This window comes from Mercenaria mercenaria, chromosome 10 (genome assembly GCF_021730395.1).
Source record: "Mercenaria mercenaria strain notata chromosome 10, MADL_Memer_1, whole genome shotgun sequence".
NCBI lineage: Eukaryota > Metazoa > Mollusca > Bivalvia > Venerida > Veneridae > Mercenaria > Mercenaria mercenaria.
Window position 1 is genome coordinate 43126511 of NC_069370.1, and position 27770 is coordinate 43154280.

At 37.3% G+C, this 27770-nt stretch overlaps 1 protein-coding gene across 3 annotated transcripts; it reads right to left on the reverse strand.

Moving 5' to 3' along the window:
- LOC123561785 (ammonium transporter Rh type B-like) lies at positions 1-27705 on the reverse strand. 3 transcript variants are annotated; one of them, XM_045354385.2, is made up of 11 exons: positions 27686-27705; positions 12372-12564; positions 11121-11271; positions 10514-10658; positions 7631-7794; positions 5555-5692; positions 4819-4952; positions 4248-4432; positions 3490-3628; positions 3167-3192; positions 1-1070 (listed from the first exon to the last, which is right to left on the reverse strand). In XM_045354385.2, the coding sequence occupies exons 2-11, from the start codon at positions 12542-12544 to the stop codon at positions 1066-1068; spliced, it is 1260 nt and encodes a 419-aa protein (XP_045210320.2). In that variant the 5' UTR covers positions 12545-12564; positions 27686-27705; the 3' UTR covers positions 1-1065. The 3 variants fall into 3 exon arrangements, with proteins under 3 accessions (XP_045210320.2, XP_045210319.2, XP_045210317.2); XM_045354384.2 differs by having other exon boundaries at positions 3112-3192; XM_045354382.2 differs by having other exon boundaries at positions 3106-3192.
- Between the last annotated feature and the right edge of the window lie 65 nt (positions 27706-27770).

The window sequence follows — 27770 nt, forward strand, 5'->3', positions numbered from 1 at the left end:
AAAAGCTATATATTTTATAGTTTCATTTTTATTGTTTTTGTAAAAGAAAATACACTTTCTTGGTAGATCTACATCGGACTGTAAGGGCAAGTCTGTTACAAAGCAATAAACGATCTATTGCTTTTTTTCTACAAGTCAACTTATTCTTCGCAGAAAAATCTTACGCCATGTTTGTTGAAACATGATACACTGTGAAAAATATTCATTTACGCATACATTCAGAGATACTACAGATATATACTATATTTTAATACATCATTTATATAAACACATACAAATATGTATACAAACAACAATGAAAAATGTTTGAAACATTCAAAATTTCGTAAAGATATACGAGCCGCCAAGTAAAAAACATCATGCTAACGTTTGGAACGGAGCATGCATAATTACGTAAAAACGTTTTCGGGGCCCTGGGCCCAGTTGTTCGAAACTCTAACCGGCTGTTAAACTAACCGCCGGTTAAATTTTGATTCAAAGTACTATTCTTGTTGAGAAACACTAGTATGATGTTTTGATTTTATTATATAGATTTTTCAGTGTCCATTGTTTTTAACTCATACATTTGTTTTTCTAAGTCTTCTGAAATGTCGAAAAATAACCCTAAAAGTTAATCAACCGTTAGCTTAATCGCCAGTTAAAGTTTCGAACAACTGGGCCCTGGGCTTTTTTTCTTACACTTTTTTATTCAAAACAATCCGCATCTTAACCCATCCCCAATCGTCTCCTCCCCTACCCCTAAACAATTGAGTGCAATATGATTAATTCGAAACTATACACATTTTTTATACAATCTATATAGGATTACTTAGATCATTGGTTTCACTTTGGCGGTAGTTGTTATTGTCGTTTTCGAAGTTGTTCTTGTTTATGCATGAACTTGGTTGCAGCCGGAACACCTTTTATTTAAATTGATTTTGGAAGTCTTTAAGTGCAGACATCTTAGGCACTCCATAAACAAAGGTCATGATCTGGTGTTTCAAACTCTCTTCATACTTGATCACACAGGAAACATACAGAGATTATTGTTACACGATTTCCTGATTATCTAGTGCGTCCAACCTCTTAAACTGAAAATAAACGAAGAAAAAAATCATCGTCAGTTATTCTGCGTATAAATGAGGACTGAAAATGAATTATTGTAGAATTTTAACCTCACCTTGAATGAGTTATTTTTTGTGGCGTGTAAACGTATTTGTTTATTGTTTTTTTTCGAAAATAGTGAGGGTAATATACCCCCAGATAATGGCGCTTATACTATTTAAGAAATACTATATAGCAAAACCATGTTTTAACATATCGAAACAATATGGTTGCAGAATAATTTCACGAGGACGTAGCCACGCGGCGTGTAACCAGTCAGTATTGTTGAGATTGTTCGACTTTTTGAATTCTATAGAATGCGCTGGTGGAATGCGCTGAGGCAAATTCTTAATTTCCCTATACCAGCAAACACTTATATATTGGATCAATATTAGCAAATCGATATCTGATTATGATATGTGGTCCGACGTTCTGCCAACATCATATCAAATTACTATCTGTATTGAATTTGACTTTTGAACTCTATGTGTGACCTTGATCTTAGACCTAATAACCTGGTTCTTGCACAAGACAATCCCTCTCATGGGGGTGAACATTTGTGCCAAGTTACATCAAAATACCTCCATGCATGAAGAAGAAATGTTCCGGACAAAGTCATTCTTGTATCTTACCTTTGGCTTCTAAGTGTGATATTGACCTTAGATCTAGGGACATGGTTCTTGCGCATGACACTTCGTATCATATTGGTGAACATTTGTGCCAGGTAATATTAAAATTCCTTTAAAGATTGTTGAGTTACAGACTGGACAGGAAAAAAAGCCCCTTTGGCCTTTGATTTCCAAGTGTGACATTGACCTTTCAGCTAAGGGCCCGGGTTTTGCGCATGACACATTGTCTCATCCGGCGGAGTATTTATACCAGCTGATATTTAAATCCTGTTCTGCATGACAAAGTTATAGACCGAGCAAGAAAAAATTCCTATTGACCTTTGATCTCCAAGTGTGACCTTGACCTTTAAGCTAGGATTCTGGGTGTTGCGCATGGCACGTCTTCTCATCATGGGGAACATTTATGCCATGTAATATTGTAATCCCTTGTTGGATGACATAGTTATTGACCGGACAGGGAAAAAACCCTGTTGATCTTTAACCTCCAATTGTGACCTTGACCTTTGAGCTAGGGTCCGGGTGTATGGCACGTTGTCTCATCATGGGGAATATTTGCCAAGTAATATTAAAATCACTTTATAAATGACAGAGTTATGGACCGGACATGAAAAGAACCTGTTCATGCCATGTGAACATTTGTCCGCTAAGGGTGACCTTGACCTTTGAGCTAGGGGTCTGAAAGTTGTTCATGACATATCGGACCAATATTACGTCAATTTTACAAAACTGTTATTGGACCGATATTGAAAACTGAACTGGTACACCATCGGCGAGATATATAATGCTTGCTGGGACTGCTCCAATGTTTCACTAAAATATTTTATATTTAGATATCTACTGTATGGAAAATCCTCATCAAATGTATATAACTTTACTAACTGTATATAATTAATTGTGTACGTAGAGGTACATTAACAGTTTTAAAATGTCAGTACTGTAACAGTAAGTCGTTTTAAAACACAAGTGTTTTAGTAGTAGTACACATTTATACTGTGTTAGACCATACATGTTTACAGCCTGCACCATTTTTTTAAAAACAATAACGCTTGTAATACTGTTTTAAAGTACATGCACACAAACTTTGCACAGTACTGTTTTAAAATACACAAACTTGTTTACATAAACTATATGTATTATTAGTACATGTTTTCTGTATAGTATACCTTTAAAATGGAAGTATATAACATAAACAACATCGACACTGTGAAGCCGATATATTAAAACTGAGATGTTCTAAGAATTTTCAATATACGATAACTACTTTCAGTCTACTGATTTCACCCCCCAAAATACTGAAAAAAATGCGCATGTGCCTAAAATAAGTATGTGGTTTACTTTTGGCAAATTACTATATCGGCTTCACACTATCGATGTGTAATAAAGCAACGCATACAATCACCAATCCGAGTATAATGTAGTCCTTGGTTACAACTTTATATTAACCATATTAGTACCCTTGTTTTCCGTCATATCTGTTCCACTGCAAAGGAAAAAGAAACGCATTAGTTAAGACGCCAAATAGCCGAGCAATTCTGATATAACGATATGACATTTGCAATACGACTGTATTTGAAATAAACCGGTTATATACAAGACTAAATCTCCACAAATGCATCACAGGTACATATATACGTATTTTGACTCTGGCGCGATCTTTGGCCTTATTGCAATGTCCTGTCTACACATTTAAGTGAATATAACTCCTCTCACTCCTTTTGAATATAACTTAGCCATCATTTTCCCGACAGCCACTATCGATACAGACAACAAAACTTACTTCCTGTCATGGAGATATTTCCGGGCCACACCCTCCGCCTCGTGTTCCTCCTCCTCCGGCACGTTCCAAAACATCAAGTCCTCGAATAGTTCTTCTTCTTCGCACACTTGATCAAATATGGGAATCTTTAGTATAAAACCTGTAAAATATAACGTGCCTCATTGGTCCAATACGGGAATATTTGGTATAAAAGCTGTAAAATATAACGTGCTTCATTGGTCCAATACGGGAATATTCGGTATAAAACCTGTAAAATATAACGTGCTTCACTGGTCCAATACGGGAATATCCGGTATAAAACCTGTAAAATATAACGTGCTTCATTGGTCCAAAACGGGAATATTCGGTATAAAACCTGTGAAATATATCGTACTTCATTGATCCAATACGGGAATATTCGGTATAAAACCTGTGAAATATAACGTACTTAATTGGTCCAATACGGGAATAGTCGGTATAAACCTGTAAAATATGAATGTCTAAATTGATCGAATACTGTCAAATCATTTATATTCACCCAAAGACTAATTTATGTGAAAGTTGATAAGGGTTATATCTTTATATTGGGAAAACATCACAACTTTACCGGATCTATCTTACAATATTTCGACCACTAACCGACATCCATCCAATATAAGCATGCTAACTGGGTAGCTAAACCAATGTCTTTAAAGTCCACATATAGTGTTGTACATAAACATATTTGCAGTATCATACAAAAATGAATGAGAAAAAAGCAACAACAGAAGTTCAATTACCTGCAATGAGTCCAGAGGCAATAGCTATACCTAATGTAACTGCTAGGGCTATAGCTTGATAACCACCTTGCTTGCCCGCAGACCAACCCTTGCCGGAGTCGAAATCGAGGCTAGGAAACTGGACTTTAAACGCGTCTGTTACATTGTCTGGCTCTGGTATTCTGTACGGGAATATCTCGTAAAGGCTGCAGTAAAAGATTTACACAGTGCTGTTGAAAATAGTTGTAAGTATTTATATATTAGAAACAGGATAAAAATGATGGCGTCTGTTTGAACTTCAGTTACACTTAACATTTTCCCTATTAATTGTTTGACTATTTAAAGAGTTGGGAGTCCGGTGGAGCCAGCAACTGTTACTACGTTAGAGTCAAACTATCTACCAAATATGTTTTCATAGAAACATGGCTTTAAAAATTCAGCTCATCACAATGTTTTTATGTAGGCTAGCTGGAAACTGGTACGGATTAATGATTATTTTTCTAAAAGTTAAAGAAAAATTAAAAAAAATTGAGAAAAGCAAAATGCGAAAAATATTGTCACGTGACAATTAGTGACATTTCATATGTTTTACCTGACTCCCCAATCTTCTTGTGTTGCCATGGCAGCCATAATAGCACCAGCAATTGCCGCCAGGACGCCAGGCATCCCGTGCAGATTGTGAACGCCGCACGTGTCCTGAATTTTTAATTTCTCGGAGAAAAATTCCTGAAGAGTATATAGAACTATTATGTATAATTGCCGTCAATTTGGATCATGTATAATACGTGGTCTCACGTAAAAAGTATTGTACAAAATTTCATTGCAGGGAACTCCTCAAAGCTAGCTGATAAGCAAAGGTTTAAGACTGTACAAATGCTGGACTTGCGGGGAAAATTGTTATTCGTGACGATGAACCAAATAGACTTACTTCTTAACCTCATTGTTTCGTATGGAGAAGTCGTCAGTTACTTGCTAGGAAATTATTAACGACTGGTACGCAAATCTCGCAACTTTGGTGTATTTAACTTAACAAAGTTCACTGTTTGAGATAATATCCAAATATGGTTAGTAAAGATACCTTTGAAACACTGTACATTGTTTGACACATTTTTTTACTCACTTTAATCAACGAATGTTATTAACCCGTATCATGCTGAACACGACTGATTCTGCCTTTGCGACCAGTGGAGATCAGGATCTGCACTGTTCGCCATTCAGTCAATATTTTTTGATATGCATCCCTTTTAACAGTAAATGGTACTGTTCAAATTGAAAGATGGACAAGTTCATTGTAAAAATATAGCAGGGTAAAGGTTAAGTTAACTCACTGATATGTATCTATATCCTATGCAGGAGATCAAGCCGGCCACGGATCCCATGACAATTGCACCCCACGGCTGTAGAGGCATATTGGCTGTGGTTCCTACGGCAACGCCACCGGCGAGTGTAGCATTCTGGATGAATTCCTATTATGAAAAATGAATATTGCTAGATAATGGTGATGTATTTGATTATTATATTGCTTGTGTGTATGTCCGCCAGTCCGTATCCGATCTTACAATTACATAAACACTGAATAGATTCCTAAACAATGAAGAATATTTGAAGGACGGTAATTATCCTTTGATTAGTTCCGCCACCACTCCCGATACCAAAGGCATTAGGTATAGATCCGGAATTGTCCCGGTGTGCCAACACGCCAGTCCGTACACAGTTTAGTTCATATACTCATCGCTTAACAAGAGTCGTACTGAAGTTAAAAACTAAAAATTCAACCAAAGTCTTGTTTATCTCTAAATTGAAAAATATCTGGACTTGCTGAGGGATGGGTGATTTAGTCGGTACTGGCACCGGAACATTCGTGTAATCGCTAGAATAACAAACAAACCCTTTGAATCGTTCAAGACATTACAAGGTTTAATCAGTCACAAACTGGATATACATAGGAATTATGAGTATAAAATTGTAGGCTGCTTTAGCAAAGTATATGTACACCGAGTTGAAATTTTTAGACGAATTCTTACAGGGTGTTGTTTAGTTGTGTTCAGACCCTGTGTTTTGTTCACAGGAGATAACTCCCGAGGCTATTCAAATTGTGTATAATTATGTCCCTTTTCTTCTCAAAAACACTCTGTGCCAAGACCGATGAAGTCAGAATATATAATAGAATTATTTTCTTCTTAAAAAGGCCATCTAGTCGGTAGCCAGACTAGGAGTTGTTGTATAATAATAGAAGAATTTCTCTCAATATTCATTTATAAGGTGGCACTTTTATCTCATATTTTTTATTCCAGAATTATGCAAATATTTCATACATCCTGTGTTTTTTTTCTTAAAAAAATTCAGCGTGAAAGATATGACCCAAACTCATCTGCTACAGCTTTCTATCTTTGTTCACGGGAGATAACTCCTGAGGCTATTCAAATTATGTTTAATTATGTCCCTTCCCTTCTCAAAACACTGGATTATCAGAGCGTCAGAATATGTAACAGACTATTTTTTCTAAAAAAGAGATTATCTAGTCGGTAGCCGGACAATTATCTTATAGATGCAGGTAGGACACATAACTGTCGGGCCAGACTAAGTTATAGTGCGGAATGAAACAAAATAACGTGTAATTTTACATATTTTATAATTTTAGGAGATAACAGACACATGTTGCAATGCAAATCTATGAACACCTAAAGGTATCATCTTGCAACCTATCCTATATTCATGACATTTTTATAGTATCAAAATACTAAAATCTCCCGAAGAAAAAATTGTTTATTACTGAATCTGAATATGTTCCAAAAGTCGAGGTTTGCAAACAGAATTTTTATCTTTTATTTAGAATGTTATTTCAGAACGTAATATAATCAGCTCAATCTATATGGAACTATTTTACCACGGATATGCAATATGCGCTTTTTACATAAAAACACATCTATTCGTCCAACTGTTTGTATGTAAGATTTGCATAATAATGAAAACAAATAGGACAACCTGTTTGTTTGTATGCTAGCTTATTTATAATCGCCACCGGTTATTCATATGGGCGACTCTAGTGGCAGGACAGAAGATGCTCCTAATCCAGAAGTTTCAGTGTGTTAGCGTGCCAGGCGTAAAGCACCCATATGGGACAATTATCCATGTGTGAAGGAATTTTTACTTGAAGCAAATGGGGTTCGAACTCAGGGTCCCTAGTTTCGTAGTAAGACAGTGTTACCACACGACCACTTCGTCCCCTTCTCAAGGGACAACCTGTTAAGGGCATTAAGTTATAAAACAGCTTCCGTTTGGTGGGTCTTTAAGTAAACTTTTAATTGACCAATGACATTGTTGCATTCAAGACTGGTCTCCATTTTCAAAATGCACCGCTGCAATTGGCCAATTACGAGACAGAGCTCAGAGTTATGAAATACCATGGTAAATTTTCCTTTCTTGTCAGTGATTGCAGTGACAGCAAACGTTACCACGGTGCAAGCACACAGTGAGAGGTACGTGTTGATATACGCCCTATGTTGTTCGTCCCCTTCTGATCCTCCGCCATTAAAGCTCGGCCAGTACATCCACAAGAAAATAGTTCCTGTAAGTAAACAAACAACAGCGTTGTAAGCATTTACAGACAGTTATCAAAATAAGAGTGTGCACTCCTCAAAGTTATACCATTTTCTTACGTTATCCTGGTGAAAACTTCCCACTTGACCTTTCATTCTTACTCTTTAAGTCCTAGTTAAAAATGTCATCGATATTATTATGCAACTTTAAAAGGTTATCAAATAGACTTTGACCTCACAACACAAAAGAATTGCCGAAAGCTATTGCCTTATAACCCGACCAAAGTTATTATGCACTGTGATTAAAATAATATTATTCCACGGATTAATTCAGAAATACTCCAGCAGTAGGGTACGATTTACATATATAATACCAATATTCAAATCTTACAGAAATTTGGGTCAAGGACAAAAGTAAAACAGGTGGCTGATTTTCTGCCCATTTCGCGTTCGCCCCGCGACCCCCCCGACGAAAACATAGAAATTACAAGTTAAAATGGCGGGGGCGGGGCGGAAAACTCGCTATTTTAAATGGGCGCGGAGCGAAAACTCGCTGTTTAGCGGGGTCGCGGGGCGAAAAAATTTATAACGGTAAAGTGGGGGGCGCGAGACGAAAACACGTAATATAGCGCTGCTTAAAGGCCCGAGTTTTTCGCACCGCGCCCCGACACCAGTTTTACTAAATCTCGCCCCGCGCCCCCGCTAATTATCGTGTTTTCGCTTCGCGCCCCGCTAAATAGCAAGTTTTCGCCTGGCGCCCACGCCATTTTATCTTGTTAATTTTCGTGTTTTGCTCGGTGGGGTCGCGGGGCGAAAACTCGCTATTTAGTAGGGCGCGAAGCGAAAACACGATAATTAGCGGTGTCGAGGGCGAATTTAGGAACTGGAATTTCGGGTGTGCGGTGCGAAAACTCGGCGTTTAAGCAGCGCAATTATCGTGTTTTCGCCACGCGCCCCCGACATACCAGTTACAAACTCTCGCCCCCCGACCCCGCTAATTATCGGTGTTTTCGCTCCGCGGCCCCCGCTAAATAGCGAGTTTTCGCCCCGCGCCCCGCATTTTAACTTGTTAATTCCGTTTTTTCGCTTGGCGGGTCGCGGGGGAAAACGCGAAATGGCAGAAATCAGCCACTATTAAACCGCTATGTAGAACGAAAATGTCTATGAAAATATCTTTTTTTTTTCATCAGCCGTGTACCACGTAGAACAGATTGATCACCCTACATCATATAGCACGCGTGCATCATAGAGAATACGTTGGTGATAAGGAAGAAATTGGCTACTTTTGCGTAATAGAAAACATTCTGATCGCAAATTTTATATGGGATCCGGACTTTTGCCCCCAGGACATTTGCCCCACTACGAAAAAAAATCGTAAAGGAGAACAAATTCTTGACAGAGAAGAGGTTGATCTCCCAGCTTACATCGTAGAAAACATATTGATAACTCGTGTACCACAGAGAAGAGATTTATCACTCATGTATCACAGAGAAAAAAAACTGGTTACAAATCATATTTCATAAAAAAGAGACTTGCCACTCGTGCGTTATAGAGTCGTGCGCAGAGAAATTGATCACTTGTGTATAATATTTTTAAAGGAAGTCCTGTATGAAATTTTACAGCTGTAAAAGACCTGTATTTTTGTTCAAAATAACAGTCATGCTTATTCCAAATTTACACCTGTAGATTTATATAACAACATTGATTTACAGCTGTAGATTTCAATTTCCAGCTGCCCCAAAGACTGTAAAAAAAGTTCGAAATATGCAAATGAGCTAACACCTGTGAAAAAAGTTACTGCTGTAAAAATGAAAAAGTTACAGCTGTAAAAATGCCCAATTACACTGTAGAAATATAGGTGTTGAAAAAGAGGCATTATTTTAAGGGACGAAAGTAGAGGCGCAAAAGTTTTAGGATGAATTGCAATTCTCTAGATAAGTTAGCAATTACTATGAAAATGGCAAAATAAATGATCTAGTAGTAAGTATATGTGGTATGATTACAGTATAGCAACAGAAAAATTCAAGAGTAGGATAAATAGAACATATGCAGATTGTTTAGAAAACTTTTTTTGTCAGTCATGAAACATATGACAATATCTTGCAATTATTTCTTTTAATTAAAATTATCGGCTTCCAGCATAGAGTAAATAGTTAATGTATGTACTTATACATGTCCTTTTACAACTATAAAAGATAATTAAAAAATCTGTACTTACTCATACCGCTTTTAAATCTCAAAATTTTACAAGATGTGATGTCGTGTGAAATTCTTATATCCCGCCAAAATGCATTAAAAGATGGCTGACAATACTCTGTTTCCCTCCAAAAAATTTTACAGCTGTAATTTTGAGACATGACCATTTTACAGCTGTAACTTTCAACAGTAAATTTTTACAGCTGTAATTGAGACCTTCATATTTTACACCTGAAAATTTCAACTGTATTTTTGATCATTTTTCCACTTACAGGTCTTTAATAGTTGTTATTTCAAAATACAGGTCTTTTACAGACGTTTTACAGCTGTAAAACAGGTCCTTTTTTCGTACAGGGTAAAATTGTGTTGGAGTTTGAGATCGAGCAGGCTATCCAACTTCGCCTTGCGTATATAGTAAACAATGTTTTTATGACAGGATAGTTTGATCATCAAGATATCATAAAATGAGTTGGTAAATGTGATATGTCCTTCCAGTATCGTTGAGATAAGTTCAGGTCCATATGTTTCATAGAGACCTTTTCTATCACTTACCTATCATAGAGAAAAGGTCTGAATGGTAACAGGATTCCCCTTTATGATGGTTCTGTGCATTTTTGTTGTAGTGGACTCTCGAAACAGCCAGGCCAAAATAAGCACCAAAGGCATGTATATACATAGATTCTCCGACATCGACTGCCTGAAAGTATAAATGAAAAGAGGTATTGAGATGGGACAGAGACTACCTGTTTGAGGGAACATAATATCAGAAATCATGCACACTATCACTTTTCACAATAATAAGGTAAATGCGATGGCGGCATGACATTCGATAAAAGTTAATGGGTCTTCTTCTCCTCACACTATAAGATGGTTGAAGTGGTCTTTGCCTAACTATTTGATCAATCCTGAATTATGGTACTAAGTCCTTCCCGTGAGATTTGGTGAGTTAGTTGGATTTTATGGCGATTCGACACAAAATGTCATATATTGCTGGACTTCCAGTTTGAAATGACTTTTGTTAGAGCTTACACCGAGTCGAAACTTACACCAAATGTAGCAGAATATTTTAATTTTATTTGTTTTACATTTTGTATTTTACCAAAGCTGAGGAAAAATACCTTGATCAACCTCAAAATAATCTAATAACGTTAAATCTTACGTGTAATTTATCGTGACAAACCCATCCGTTGACCTGTGCCGCAATCACCTCTATCAACGCCATAATCAGAAGCTGAAGCGGGCTAGTCCGCCCCAGAACAGCACCAAAAGATATGAGAACTGTTGCTGAAGCAAAATCTGCGGTGACCATTCTGAAACGAAGAATTTGTACATTAAAAGGGTGTTTTCTTTTAATGAGTATACCTCGACAGACAATCTTCTAGAGTTACGGTGTTTGCTCACTCTGCAAGCTGTGCCCAACCCGCAAGCTGCAGGAGTAACGATGTCGTCTGCTAAGCCTGAAATCTGACAAGCTTACGGTGTCGTTTGCCTAACGGCTACGATGTAGTATGCTCAACCAATCAACTGAGTGTTACGGTGTTATCTACTCAATCCGTAGACAGTCCGGATAACTGTGTCGTCCGTTCAACCCACTCTTGCTCATCCTGCAATGTGTCCGAGGGTTACGGGGTCGCTTCTCGACCCCCTGGCTACGGATTTTTCGGTATCATCTGCAAAGCCAGCAGCTATCAGAGTGCTGGTATCGTCTGTCCTTCTTGTAGGGTTTTCGGGTAACGGTGTCGTCTGCTTATCTTTCGGGCTTTCAAGGTAGCGGGGTCGTTGTTCAGCCCTTGGGGGTTTCTTTGTTATTTGCCCAACCTCAGGCTGTCGGGTTACTGTGGGCGTCTGCTCAAACCTGCAACCTGTCGTGGTTATTGTGTCGTCTGCTCATCTTGAAGGCTCTCGGGGTTATGTTGTCGTCTGTTCAACCTGCAAGCTGTCCGGGTTACTGTGCTGTCTGTTCAACAGTTAACTGGTGAAATTACAGCGTCGTCGGCTCAGCCCGCAAGCTATTGTGGTTATTTACACAAACTGATGACTTACTGTAATATCTTCTCATGTGAATTCTTCCTAGACAGTTGCATGTTTTGACAGTTGCATGCTTTATGTTTAATGCACAGACAGACTGAAATAAGTAACTTGTAATGAAAATATCTTATGTGCCATTATAGATGTTTGCTATGGTGAAGTTATGCAGGTAACATTCCATATGAAATAGGGTAATGTATCAGAGGTAAAAAAATAAATAAGTTAATTCAATAAGTACCACGCAGGTCCTTCTATGTGTATTAGTATTACAACTACAAATAATAAACATGTCTTTTTATCAAGTGGCTTTCACATCTAGAATGTTCAGTCAACACATCTAGAATATCCTGTCAACATATTTAGAATGTTCTATCAAACTTACTCTTCTATTCGAACTTGAAATTTGTTGCCTTTGAAGATCCCTTCATAAATACATCCTCTGACGAGCATAGCCCACTGTATCACCAGAGCGGATATAAGCATGTTCAAACTGACGGCAGAAAATCCGTAACGTCGTAGGAATGTCATTAGGAATCCAAAACCAACAAATATCATCACATGCACATCTTGAAACGCTGGAAAAAAATCAGTAGAGAAAAATATACTTTCATGACGTATGAAAAATCCTGTGCACACCTGAGACATTCTCGCATACCAGAGGTCTATCATGGTTCCCCGGATTTTGACGAACCTCTAATGGATGAGAATAAACTGAAAATGTAAAAAATGAAATTAAAAGTACGCGAACTAGGGCATTGCCCAGCATCAAGGCGATATCGGCCATTATATCGGCCCGACATTGTTTTCGACAATTATCTGTTAGCAACTGATGTCTGAAAGCGGTCGAATGTCAGATCAACATCATAAAGAGATACTGGTTAGCCGATCTGGGTACTGTAAACGAATGCTTGCCGCGAAGCTTGTGTAAACTTGAACTTGTACGAGTAAAGAAAGGACACAACTTTGCTTCATGAAGATATGTATACATGACTGTGGTTCAACTGAAGATAAGTATGGGAACTAAAGAAGCGATGAAGCCTTATAAGCCTAGTGGTAAATCACTTGCCTCTCACTAATAACCCAGTCACACATATGGCGCGGATGGCTACGTCTAGCCACGGATAGAAACGTAGTAATCCGTATCGATCCGTACCTGACCTTAAAGTAGTAATCCGTATCAATCCGTACCAATCCGTACGGCTCAGGTACAGATCGGTACGGATAACTACGTGTCTATCCGTAGCTGGTCAGAGACCACCAATTGTTTTCTCATAGACTTACATTGTAACATTATGGCGTGTACGGCCTTCCATACATCGAAACATGTATATTAATTACAATTTTTCAAGAAGTATCTTAGTTTCTACCAAAATATCGGACGAAAAACATAGAATATGATACTTTATTTAAGTAATTTTTGTGTGAATGAGATGACCCCCTGTTTACATCATTGGACATGGGGGAGAAATCGTTTGATAAAACTTTTTTTCAATACACATAAAATGTAGCAATTTTGTCAAAATGTATAATAAAATACTGTAAAAGCAGTGAAAAATATCAATTTTGAAAAAATAATCACTTCCTGGGTTTGTTTACATGACTGCCAATCAGAACGCACAGACGTTCCTTATTCCCAGGTATACACTTACCTCATTCCCAGTAAGTTCCCTGTACTTTTTGGAATTGGTGGTCTCTGACCAGCTAGACGTAGCTATCCACGCCGTATGTGTGACTGGGGTATAATGTGGTTTCGAAACCTCGCTTGGTGTGCAGAACTAGTCATATAAATCCTTCCAGCTGACTAACAGAGGTCGGTGGTTCTACCCAGGTGACTGTCCAAGTTTGAAATAATTCGGGAACAGTCACCTAGGGGTCTTACTCCACCGTTAAAGCCGTCATATTACCTATAATTATGACGGTAATCTAAAGAAAATGAAGAAGAAGTAAAGCAAATGGTTTCATGCTGTACCATTTCCGGTTGGAATTTTCAGCAAATAGACGAGTATCCTCCAGCAAGGTGATAAGTAGAAGCAAAGCGACCAGAAATTTGCCCCTAGGATATTTGCCCCTCAATGAAAGAAATTATAGCGTAACCACATTGGTTTACCTAACCAGTGTTGAACGGGGTGGGGGCTATTGTCATTGGGGGCAAATGTTCTACATCCGTTTTTATAGCGGGGTTTGAAAACCGCTATGTACTGGTATACGAGATTTGGCATTTGGTATGAACCTTTATCAAAATATTTATTTGCACTATCATCTTACATTTAGGTCGTTTGTGTTTACATGTAGATATCACACTGCGGCGTAACAATGCCTTTTATTTGTTGAATAAAGGGTAAAGAAAAGCGGCAAAAACATTATCAGCTGAAAAAACACTTGCAAAAGTGACTGTCGGTTTTATTTACATGTTTACATCAAGCTGTTGGCTTTTTCTTTTCTGTCTTTTGACCGACTTACCTTAGATTAAAAAAAAAAGTTGTAAAGTTTATTTTTCCTTCTAAAAATGGCAAGGACACCATATGTATCATTGCACTTACATAATTTGTTCATTACCGACTAGGTCGTCTTGTAGGCGGGATTGTCTTTCATCTGCTTGTTTGAAAATCTTATTCCATTTTTTTCGAGAAACAAATGGGCATAACTTATAGCATTGAAGTTATAGTTTTCCTTCTTACATTTCACAACTTACAACTTACAACTTTATATTTTATTAAAGTGTAACATGTAAAACATGCATAGCATTTTTACATAATGTATAAAATAGTCACGTTAAAACAGTTTTACATCCAGCCATTACTGACTTATGAGACACTAAAACAGTATAAAACATGAATTTATACATCAAGATGTTTAGTTTGGAAGTATCCATATTGTTGACCATCATTTACCCCAAGGCGCCCATGCCACCACCACAAAAGCAGTGACGTAACCAAAGCATCGACAGGCAAATCAAACTCAACAGCATCGAAACTATCCATTGACCTAACAGTGATCTTCCCATATAAAAAAGTAAAAAGTTTTCTATATGTAAGTAAAAAGGGACTGACTGTCTGATAAGCACAGACGAAAGAATTATCATAAAACTTTAAGAGTCTGTATCTTTTACTCATGGAATGAAGAATTGGACTGATTTTTCTCTACAAAATCAAAAACATACTAAAAGAAACCTGCTTAATGATATAAGTGTACTAATTAAATGTTGAGCATATATAAACTACTGAATATTATTTAACGTCTTATTTGCATTTCCTTTAAACCAGAAAGGGGTGCATTATCTGACAATCAGTCTCCTCAGATCACATAGTTTTCACATCAATATCGTTTTTCAACAATTTAGTACCATAAAACAAGATAAAATGACTTATTAAAACTAAAAATAACCATTTAAGATTGTTTGCGAGAAAACTAATAATTAGGGCACAACAACCTGGATTAAGCAGGGCCAACATTTTCAATGGCCAAACAGACATAGGCTAGCACCAGATGAAGAGACCCACAAGTTAGTTTTCATATAGCTTGGTTAATGTAGTTGTATGTTACAAGAATTCACATATTTCATATCGTCCTGATGGCAATCTGATCACATGATTCACATGAAGGATTCTTTGCAGTTTTCACGGTGTCTTCGTACGGATATTCGCAGTCGATATGTAAGGTACTGCCTACTTAACGAGTATGATAATTGTAATATTACAATTCAGTATGCTCCCCTAAAGGGGGAGCATATAGTCGCCCCATTGTCCTTCCGTCTGTTTGTTCGTCTGTCCGTCCGTCCCACTTCATGTCCGGAGGATAACTAAAAAGTATTGAAGATACCAAGTTGAAACTTTATACAGTGATATAGCTCATTGAGAGAAAGTGCGGTGACAAGGAACCATAACTCTAGGTGGTCCCAATTTTGTATTCTCCCTTTTTTGAAAACCTTGTCCGGGGCATAACTCGAATACTATGTAAGGTATTTACTTGATTTTTTATTGATAGATAAATAAATATAAATATAGTCATATTGATAGAGGTCAGTGAGAGGGAGTGCAGTGACAAGGAACCATAACTCTAGGTGGTCCCATTTTTTAATTATCTCCCTTTTTTGAAAATTTGGTCCGGGGCATAACTCGAATACTATGTAAGGTATTGACTTGATACTTTACATATGGATTATCTCCTTTTTTAGAAAAAAAAAACCTTGTCCGTGGCATAACTTGAATTCTGTGTAAAGCATTGACTTCATACTTTACAAACTGATGGAGGTCAGTGACAGGGAGTGCAGTTACAAGGAACGATATCTTTAGGTGGTCCCATTTTTTAATCATCTCCCTTTTTTTAAGATAACCTTGTCCTTGGATACTAAGTAAGGAATTGACTAGATACAGTAACTTCGGGAAGCAACCATTTGTGTTACCGATCGCCTGGGGTTTTTTTTCCTTCAAACTTTCGATGGTGGAAGAAAACCCAAGGTGCACTCTGGCCATTATTTCAGGCATGGGCGAGCACCCATGACCTTCTGTATGTTATCTAGGTGGTTTTCGCAGAATTCTACACCCAAAGTGAAGTTTTGACCCACAGCGGTGTGAGGTAAGTGATTCCAAGCCAGCAACCTTAGCCACTTGGCCATGGAGGCACCGACTATTAACTTGTAAACATTTTTTAATCTTTTCTAAATTGACTTCAGATTTGTATATGTCTTCATTCAGACCTCGGATACACCTGAGCTGAAAAATACTTTAACTATCGAATTGCACGAAAACATAAGATTAATACATAAAACATATTTTCTATCATTAATTTTGCATTAATTTTCCATAAATCTGCTTGTAATTTCATTCACAAAATCATTGAATGGACGATGATACTTTCAGGGCTAAAAGAACTGGATATATATAGTAATATAAGCCTGCGCAGACGTATTATATATGAGCCGTGCCATGAGAAAACCAACATAATGGGTTTGCGACCAGCATGGATCAAGACCAGCCTGCCCATCCGCGCAGTCTGGTCAGGATCCATGCTGTTCGCTTTCAAAGCCTATTACTATTGTAGAAACTGTTAGCGAACAGCATGGATCCTGACCAGACTGCGCGGATGCGCAGGCTGGTCTGGATCCATGCTGGTCGCAAAGCCACTATGTTGATTTTCTCATGGCACGGCTCATATCATTTTAAAGAAACCAGATCACTCACTACAAAATGTTTGTGCGAACAATGACCGCTTATACCAGGGTAAGACACCGAGTATATCAGGAAAATTTTAAGCCTAATCCTCACATGTCAACCCCTAACATTGACCTGTTGTGAATGAAATAGTTTTCTGACCCGAGATCTTGACACCACGGCACCCGGCCGGTTTAGTAATGCAGCCTACAACTTTTATTCAGATAGTCAGTATGATTTCAATATTAAGAAATTACATTTCATAATTTATTTCTTGTTGTGAGAAGGGTATAATGTACATGTCCTGAATTATTCTTAGGAAGTTATTGTTGCGAATTTTCACATAAGATTAGTCAAGTGTATTTCTAGGGTCTAAAAAGGGAAGTTATTCAGATACACTCAAATATTCATATTTTGGCCAGTTTCTTGGTTGCGGACTTAAAATTGCTTTGACATGAAAAAAGTAATCCGCCAAATGTCAGAAGAAAATAATGTGACTTCTGGTGGCATTCTTTGTTAATGCTCGGGTAAAAATACAAAAGTGGTACTTAGGACCAAACATGATAGTTAAAATGGGCTGTCGCCCTCTAGGGGTTTTCATTACAAAATAATGAGGTGAAATGTCAAATGAGTGCATTCACAAATAAACTATGCCGCTGTGCACCTGTGTTACTTTCATTTACCGTCACCCCGCCCCGCCACCCCCCACCCCTGGATGTTTAGGCTTATTGACCCATCTATTAAAGTTTATCTGGAAAAAGTGACCTCCGATGGCAAAGTGTGTTAATGCATGGCATCTATACTAATCTTTATATATTATTTACCTTCTCAATGCGCTCATTTGATTGGTAAAAAGGGGTGCACGCGCCGCGCGGGTCCGCAAAAAGCGATATTGACCCGCAGAAGTGATAATGACCCTTCTGATGTCACTTTTTCTTATATACATATGGAATATAGGCCAGTCAAATGAGTGCATTTAAGAAGGGCATATAATATAACAATTATAGACTTATGTTTTGGTCAATATGTGTTTTTACGGACCTGTAAAAATGATGTTGACCGAGGAATGACTGCGTCTTCGGTCAATATAATTTTAGAGAGACCATACTATAGTCATAAACGAATTGAGCTGCGCCATGAGAAAACAAACATTGCATTTGCGACCAGCATGGATCCAGACCAGCCTGCGCATTCGCGCAGTCTGGTCAGGCTCCATGCTGTTCGTTAAAGGTTTTTCTAATTGCAATAGGCTTTGAATGCGAACAGCATGGATCCTGACCAGACTGCGCGGATGCGCAGGCTGGTCTAGATCCATGCTGGTCAAAAATGCACTATGTTGGTTTTCTCATGGCGCGGCTCATATAAGATGTTAGAGTCACTAAACTATCATGTAAGCAACCAAGTATGTTCAGCTCGGTCGTTTAGCTTACCTTCTTTTCGATGATTAGTTACTGACAAAGATGATGTTTCAACTAATCAAAATGATGCAGTATGATGGTCCGATAGTAACTTAAGAAATAATTTATAAATAGCAAACGAGTGTTTTAACACTATGCACGATGGGCGATTATACGTCGGGCTCAATAATTTCACGAGGGCGCATCCCGAGTGAATTTATTTTGCACGACGTATTACCGCACGAGTGTATAAATAGTGTTAAAACACGGTTTTGCTATAAATTATTTCGATTCTAATATGCCCTTAATCTAAAACAGTAGCGCTCTTTCTTGGTCGCAACAAAAACATTGACGTCACTGCACGTTAATGTGACATCATTCTAGCGTAAGAGTGTTTTAACAGAGAAAAAGTATATTAGAATAAAAGATACACCATACTTGAAAACAACTTCATGCACCGTAAGAAGACAGGGACAAGAGGTTTTTAGATTACTAGTGAATATGACTAGCTAGGAAGCACATATCTTGTATAGTGGGGCTATTATGGGTTTTATTCATTTCAAATATAGATCTATAGCCAAGAAGTAATTTTAGCTTAGCTCATTCAAGCATAAAACTGCTCTCTGTGTGTGTAAGCATATATTCTCACACTTTCGTGCAAATAGTAATTTTTTCACCCTGTAATGGTCATACATATGACAAAAGCATCTTGCAAGTCCATTTTAGATATTAGTAAAACAAGCATGGTCTCATTAGACCTTACTCCTGCTAAATTTCTACATTGAATTTGTCCATCTTTCAATTTGTACAGTGCCATTAACTGTTAAAAGGGATGCTAACCAAAAAGATACTGACTGAATGGCGAACAGTAGGCCTACAGATCTTGATTAGACTGCACGGATGTGCAGGCTGATCATGATCTACACTGGCCGCAAAGGCAGAATCAACCGTGTCCATTATGACAAGGGTTAGTCAGCAAGTTACTTTGCAGAAAAGCTTCTCGTCAGCAAAAGCTATTTTCTATAAAGGTCATTCGTAGATGGGATATGGGAATCAGTGCAAACTAATTAAAGTCTGAAATATGTAAAGTAATGCATAATACAGTCATCACTTTTAGGTATCAAGTCATAAAAGATCAAATAATTTTGTCATAAAACTTATTTATTGAGCAGATGAGACGAAATAAATTATGTGGAACAGTCTTAAATCTTTACAATTCCCCACTCTCCCCCCCCCCCCCCCCCCCCCCCAAAAAAAATGGAAACTACCTACCTTCCGAATGCATCTTTTATCGGTTATGGAGTTCAATACAATTATCAAATGAGCCGCACCATGAGAAAACCAACATAGTGCGTTTGCGACCAGCATGGATCCAGACCAGCCTGCGCATCCGCGCAGTCTGCTCAGGATCCATGCTGTTCGCTAACGGTTTCTCTAAATGCAATAGGCTTTGAAAACGAACAGCATGGATCCTGACCAGACTGCGCGGATGCGCAGGCTGGTCTGGATCCATGCTGGTCGCAAAAGCACTATCGGTTTTCTCATGGCACGGCTCAAATCATAAAATTCAGACATAGATACAAGTAAGTGTATGATTACTCCTCTGTGATGAAGTAATAGATGGTGTGCACTATGATCGTATAATTGTCGTGTATGAAAGTCAGTCAATAATGATAAGACATATGAAAATTACTTAATTTGTGGCGACCATTTTGAAATCAAGAAAGACACTTATATTAAAGTAATACTGAAAATGATAGATTTACTTCATGAGAGTAACAAATTTGGCTACATCATGTCCAACATATCCTTTGAACACAAAAGTAACATAGTGTGATAGACGGACAAAATAAAAGAAAAACCAACAACATGAATTAAGATAACAACTAAGCTTAAGTGCAATGCATATTTAAGTGGTAGGCATCTGGAGTAAAACCAATGTTTAAATTGTTCCCGGGGGATTTTGAAAGACAGGGTGTTAAAAACATTTTCACAAATCAAATTTCAAAATAAATGTACTAATATCTATCTTTTAACATTTAGAATAAATATTTTAAGATAAAAATGTAGAAAAACATTTACAAAGTCATATACAGTGTATACATTTAGCAAAATAAAATTATTGTTATACAGCGTGTTTATGACATTGTCAAGGTTCTGAAATTTAATCCCAAAATTTATAGCCACTTCCTTACAAAGCAAGCCCAACACTATTGAAACTTGAGAAATGTTTTGTACCGACCTCTCGCAATAAGTAAATTGAAATATATATGAGTAATTGAACAAGAGGGAAATGTGTATAGTGAAAAAAAAATGAAAATGCCGAGCTATGAATGAAACGAAGGTATGGGAACTTATAACATTCCGTTTGAGCGCCAAATGAGCCGCACCATGAGAAAACCAACATTGTGCATTTGCGACCAGCACCCGCGCAGTCTGGTCAGAATCCATGCTGTTCGCTAATGGTTTCTCTAATGTAATAGGCTTTGAAAGCGAACAGCATGGATCCTGACCAGACTGCGCGGATGCGCAGGCTGGTCTGGATCCATGCTGGTCGCAAACGCACTATGTTGGTTTTCTCATGGCGCGGCTCAAATATTAATGACTCTGCTCTGCTTAGTGCTTACGAACAAAGGGGACAGAACGAATGCCGACATGCAGATATTGTCAGGACTATCGTGTTCGGTTTATTTTTGTTTCAGTTATAGCCCCTTTTACGACATTACAATAATAAATATCCCCTTTTCGGACATTACAATTATAAAACTACACCCGAATCTTTCATACTCATCTCCTCCTACAGTTTCCAGCCAACTGAAATGAAATTTGGTATACATCTTCAACATCAAGTGGACACGCGTGGACACGCGTTTTTATCCAATAAATACATTTTGAGTTATGCCCCTTTTTGGGATCTGTAATTCTACAATTACATCTTATGACTTGTAATTGTGTCGGTGTGTCGTTAAACCCAACCAAAAAACAACCCAACAGTAACAAAGACATCTGTACCCTGTGTACTCAGCTTCTTATACAGTTTCCAGGCATTAGAAATGAAAACATTCTTAACATGAAGAGGACATGAACATATTGGCATTTTTTAAATTCCCTTTTTAGACTTTATAATATTATATCAAGCGTTTTCAGAGGTGAGTGTAATACAATGTAAGCATCATTATTGTTTCTTCTTACAAAGCAGACGGAAGAGCAAGATACAGAGACCTTTGTTTCACGTTGTACCAAATTTACAAAGAACTTTAAGTGCCAGGCCAAAACACTGGTTAAAGTCTATCTGAATTACTTCCCTTTTTAGACACAGAACATGTTAATATGCACTTTATTAATCTTATGTGAAAATCTGCAGTGATCATTTCATAAATATAATTCAGGACACGTACACTGTACCCATCCCATAACAAGAAATAAATTATGAAATGATGATCTTAATATTAAAATCATACTGATTGTCTGAATAAAATTGTAGACTGCATTACTAAATCCGCCGGATGTCGCGGCGTATGGGACAATACATCTTGGTCAGAAAACTGTTTCTTTCACAACAGGTCATGGTCAGGGATGACCTTTCTTTTGACACACGAGGATTAAGCTGAAGCGGATTTTCCTGGTATACTCTGTGTGGTCTTGACCGGGTGTAATCGGTCATTGGTTTCTTTGTGATTCATTTCGGAAATGATATAATAGCCTACATATTACTTTACTAATCCAGTTTTCGTGGAACCTTGACAGAATCAACTTGCATTATTTTTGTGAATTAAAGTTGGAAATGTTATGCAAAAATAATGATAGAAAATATATATTATGTAAATTTTATGTCAAAATATATGCACCTCTGTCTGTGTAACTTGGTAAAATCTGTTATTTTTTATGATTTGTTGCATTAATCTTACGTTTTCGTTAAATTTGATATTTTGTGTTTCTGATGCGCCGTGAAATCTGATTTTTTGTTTTTCTGATGCGCCGTGAAATCTGATATTTTGTTTTTCAGCGAAGTTGTATTTGACATCTGAATGAAGAAAGTTACAAATTTAAAGCCAATTTAGAGAAAAGAAAAAATGTTTGGGGCATCCATGGCCTAGTGGTTAAGAATCACTTGCCTCTCATCGCTGTTGGCTTTTGGATGTACACTCCATCTGACATACAGAAGGTCGTGGATGCTCGCCCATGCCTGTAATAGTGGCCAGAGTTCACACTGGGTCTTTTTCCACCGCCGAAAGCTTGAAAGTCGCCATATGGCTTAAAACTGTTTGTTTTTTTTGTCACTTAGAAACAACAAACTCAAATAAATGATAATCATTATAATCATCATATTCGCTAATTAGGCTACGAAGGTGCCGTGCAAAATTCATAGACAACCAATATGCGGAATGTAGTCTATAGCAAAGGAAGGCTGTAGCTACACCGCTATGAAGTTATGCCCTTTGGTACTCGAAAGAAATGACAATCTCACTTACAGAAAAACCTAATCGTTAAAATGCAATCATAATAAACAAATTATGTAAAGTGCAACGATACATATGGTGCCCTTGCTACTTTTTGAAGGAAAAAACTTAACCATTCTTTAAAATCTAAAGTAACTTGGTCAAAAAAAAAATCAAACAGCTTAATTGATGTAAACATGTAAATGAAACGAGCAGTGTCGCAGTGTCATTTTGCAAGTGTTTTTGTTCAGATTTTCCAGCTGTTAAAGTTTTTGCCGCTTTAATTTCTCATTTCTTCAACAAATGAAAGGTATTGTTACTCCGCAGTGTGATATCTACATAATTGAAACGATGATGACTTGAATGTAAGATGATGCTGCAAAAATTTTGATTTAGGTTAAGACTGTATCTTTCTTCTTATTGTTGGATGAATTTGACAGAAGCTATTGTCGGTGTGTCCTTTTGTTGGTGTATGCTTTTGTTGGTGTGTGCTCAAGTTATACACATCTACAAAATTCCTTTACAGACTGCCAAATACGTCTCCAAATATCTTGATACTCGCTCGAATGCCTGTTTAATGTCCCCTACAGATGCATACCGGATGTATGTTCGAGTCCCGCCCCTAAACGACCGAACTATGTCCAAATACTAGATCACGTCTTGCGATCACGGCCGCTGATGAGCCACATACATGGCCGTGGCAAAATTACATGGCTAAAGTCCTAGATGTACATGAATAGTACCACCCCCATCCCCCAAAGAAACAATGAACAGTTTACATTTGCCCCTAGGTTGAAAATATAGGTCGAACATTTGCCCCTATTGCTTATCATTGGAAATAACATTTGCCTACCCACCTGCCACCCCAACTAACCGCGATATTCTTGTTCTATGTGCCAGTAGATGTAACTCTGCCTTGTTCTTGCATACCAGACGGGGATTTACGGTATCTTTACCGGTGCTGGAAAAATCCATGTAAGATGACTCTCGTGCTTTAAATGACGTATTACGAACTACATATATATAGTAGATTTATGTAGTTATTTATATTTTATTTAAAAAAAAAAACGGAATAAAAATCCAGTACTATGACAGTTCCTCTTTGTTCCTGATAGTATATTCTCGATTCAAAACACGTTATTTTATCAAAAATTCATAACGTTACACTGCAACTGATAAAAACAAAACCGGAACTAAACATTATTTGTCTTCGAAACGTCATGACGTCTTTCCTGTTTACGGATGTTGCTTTCCCGCGCTTTGTTTAAATACGCTGCTATAAGAAACAGTTCTAAAAAGAAAGCCGTTCGATTGATTTTATTTTTATTATCATTTCTTGATATCGGTATGCAAGAAAAAGATTCTGTCACTGGTTATAGGTGCAGATGGGAATATCCGGCTCTCGGGTAATTGTTTAGGCGATAACTCGGCTGGAGCCTCGTAACCGCCTAAACAATTACACTCGAGACCGGAAATTCCCATCTGCACCTACAACCAGTGGAAGAATCTTATATTATTTTATTATACGAACTACTCGAAAAGACGACAAATTTCAGTCTAAAAAAGTGTTTTACTTATATTTTTTATAAGCATGTTTTTGACTATCTACAGCTTTAACGGTAAATAATAACCTATCATTGAGTAACAAAATGCTCTTAATGACATTATGTTAATTAGACAACTATTAACTAAAAAATGTGCTCTTACAATTTTCAATAGCGCCCATGATGATGATGATATACATTTGACGGGTTCGTATCAAATAACACCACTGTCTTTTATAGTTAATGACCCAAATTATGGCGTCTTATATCCTTCCGTTTGAAGCCGGTTTTGAGTTTCAAAGTGGCATTTTATGGTAACGCTTTTGATTGGAGAAATAAGGTTACCCAAACATTGACCTTTAACAAAAATATTGCTTTGTTAACCTTTTTATACTTATAACTTCTATCGGTTAGGCTGAATGAAATAAAATGAATTTCTCAGTCACTACCCTTACTTCGAGCCCCAGCTCCAAAATTATATTTGTGTCAGATCTGAGAAATATGTTAATTCGCAAAGTTACGTTTTGAATCTCAGCCTAGATGATTGTTTTTCATTTACTTATTTATTTATTTATTTATGATGATGATGATGATGATGATGATGATGATTATTATTATTATAATTATTATTATACGACAGCGGAAAAGTCGTTACAGAACATATATTCAAACCAATGGTCCTTTCAGAAAGTTTTAATGATGATATGGAATCAGAGCTGATGACTAAAAAATCGAAAGGCTTACTATTCGAACACCTCCCCCCACTCCCCAAATCGAGCGATGCGAATCTTTTCCTTGACGATTTGACAGCAGGTCATTCGTCTTCCATCTCTGACTCATGTAAGGCAGTTGACAGTTATTAAACACTTCTAAATCAAGTGGAGATATTGTCAGTTAGCAGACACCTCCATTCAAGTCGCGTGGAGAAGTTATCCTCTAAGTCATGTAGGGAAGTTGTCAGTTAGCAGACACCTCCATTCAAGTCGCGTGGAGAAGTTATCCTCTAAGTCATGTAGGGAAGTTGTCAGTTAGCAGACAACTCCATTCAAGTTGTGTTGGGGACACCTCACTGTGACTTGTCAAGTATAACGTTAGCAAGTTAGATACACACACTTTACGTTACATAACTGAACGAATGTCGAAAAAAAGGCGCTAAATGTATTATAAAAAATTTAAAAATGTATTTGCAAAGTACGGCTTTCATTACAAACAAATTAATAGTTTGATCTTATTTATGACTGTTTAGTAATGCAGGACTGAAACTAAATACTTGTAGTCGGTTAAAAAGCTCAGTCAGAGCTTATGTTGTATTGTTACATGTCTTGCCGACTTAAAATAAAACTTATCTTATCTTATCTTATCTTATCTTATCTTATCTTGATGTGTATCATAGCTGTGTTTAACACTGTCGAGGATTTTAAATTTTATTTTGCAAAACAATACACGCCATTTGCGTAAAAATTGTATACTTTTTGGACCAGTCGTGATATATACAGTATAGCGACTAACTGAGCATAAACAAACAAATAATTATGGTATTAAAATGTTGCCAAAATATTTAAAACCCTTCTGTGTTGTGATCTGAACTGGAATGCGGACAAAATTGCCCTGAACTCGCCCTTACCCTCTCCTCACTCCCTTCATTTTAAACCAAAGCCTCATTTTGACAAACTGGATCTCTTTCCTCCCCATTTCCCTGTCCTTATTCGCTTCAATTTGACCGAGGCGGACAAAATGTCACAGAACCCCCCCCCCCCCCCCCCCCCCCACACACACATACACACCTTCCTCCTTTATCCATTCCTTACTAGTTCATGGAATCAGTTGGATTTTGAGAGTTGTGACAAATACTAGTTCCAGGGGTCAATGTTAATTTCTAAAGATGTAATAAGTAACATTTCCTGGGATCAATATGGGCTTCTGTTCCTGGGATCAATGTGGATTTTTTAAATTGTGTCAGATACTAGTTCCTGGTATCCATCTAGATGTTTGAGGTGTTAAAATATTGACACATGAACCGACTAACACAGGTGTTCTGTTTTTGTGTGTGTGTTTTTATACATTAATTTACTTCTGGAGGGAGCTGTATATTCGACGGTGTAATCTTACATGATTAAATTTCACATGTTTGGCTAATATATTAATGTCCTGGTGATTTTTTACAAAAAAAGTTCCCAGTGTGATTCCGATATGACCCAGGTACCCCGTGAGTTCGGACAAAAGGTGGACTCTGTATGCCATTTTGGCGCCACCTTTTCACATAATAGCAAATCTTACAAATAATGATAAAGGATATATACCGGATCATTAAGTTAACTATATCGCCCGATCTATGGATTGCCGACCGATATTTTAGTTGTAATTGCCCTGGTTTACTGATAAAAAATCTTTAACTCTTGGTAGAAAATTCGGGCAAAGTCTGAAAATGTCTTCGTTGTCGCCTCATTCTAACAAATCTTTGTGCTTTACGCATAGTAAGTTCCGCTCTAAGAAAATAAAATCTATAACAAGATCCTATGGAAAAATAGAAAGCAACCAAATAAAACAATAGCAGACTCGATTTAATTAGTCTGTACATAAAAGGTAATGGAAAATGCATCTCCTCTCACGTGCATTAATAAAATTCTGAATGGACTCCCAAAAAGCTATTTAGATATTATGGTAAATGCTGTGATAATAAATGTCCCCACTTTTTGTATTCGTGTATACTACACCATAACATCATTGCAGTTTGCATCAAGCCTTTTCGTGAAATTCAAACTCAAGATTTTTTTTTTTTTTTTTGAGAATTATATGCTTGTAGTTTGGCCCATTCGATGATTACGTGAACTATTCTATATTATTCATGCACTCATTGTGTTATAAACATCCCTGAAAAAAAACCACACACACACACAAAATAAAAAGTGATCGCAGTATACAAAAACCTTTGGGATAATATCACCATCGTCATTGAAAGACCCTGTGGACGGATCGCTTTGAGCACTGCTCCCAACCCTGTATAAAGCAGCCAGTCAAAAGAGCGCGCGTAAGGCAGGTAACTGCTTAAGACAAGTTAAAATAAGAACAAAATGTCACTTTTGGAAGTTAGCAGACGATAGGTGCTTAATAGAGGTGGCCGCTAAGGAAAGTTATGGTATCACTTGTAATATTTAATTTTACTCACGTGGGTATTTTCGTCCTACAAACAAATAAGCAAAATACGTAGTTTTATTTTGAAATCGTCTTCAGCAATTATAATGCTTTTTCAA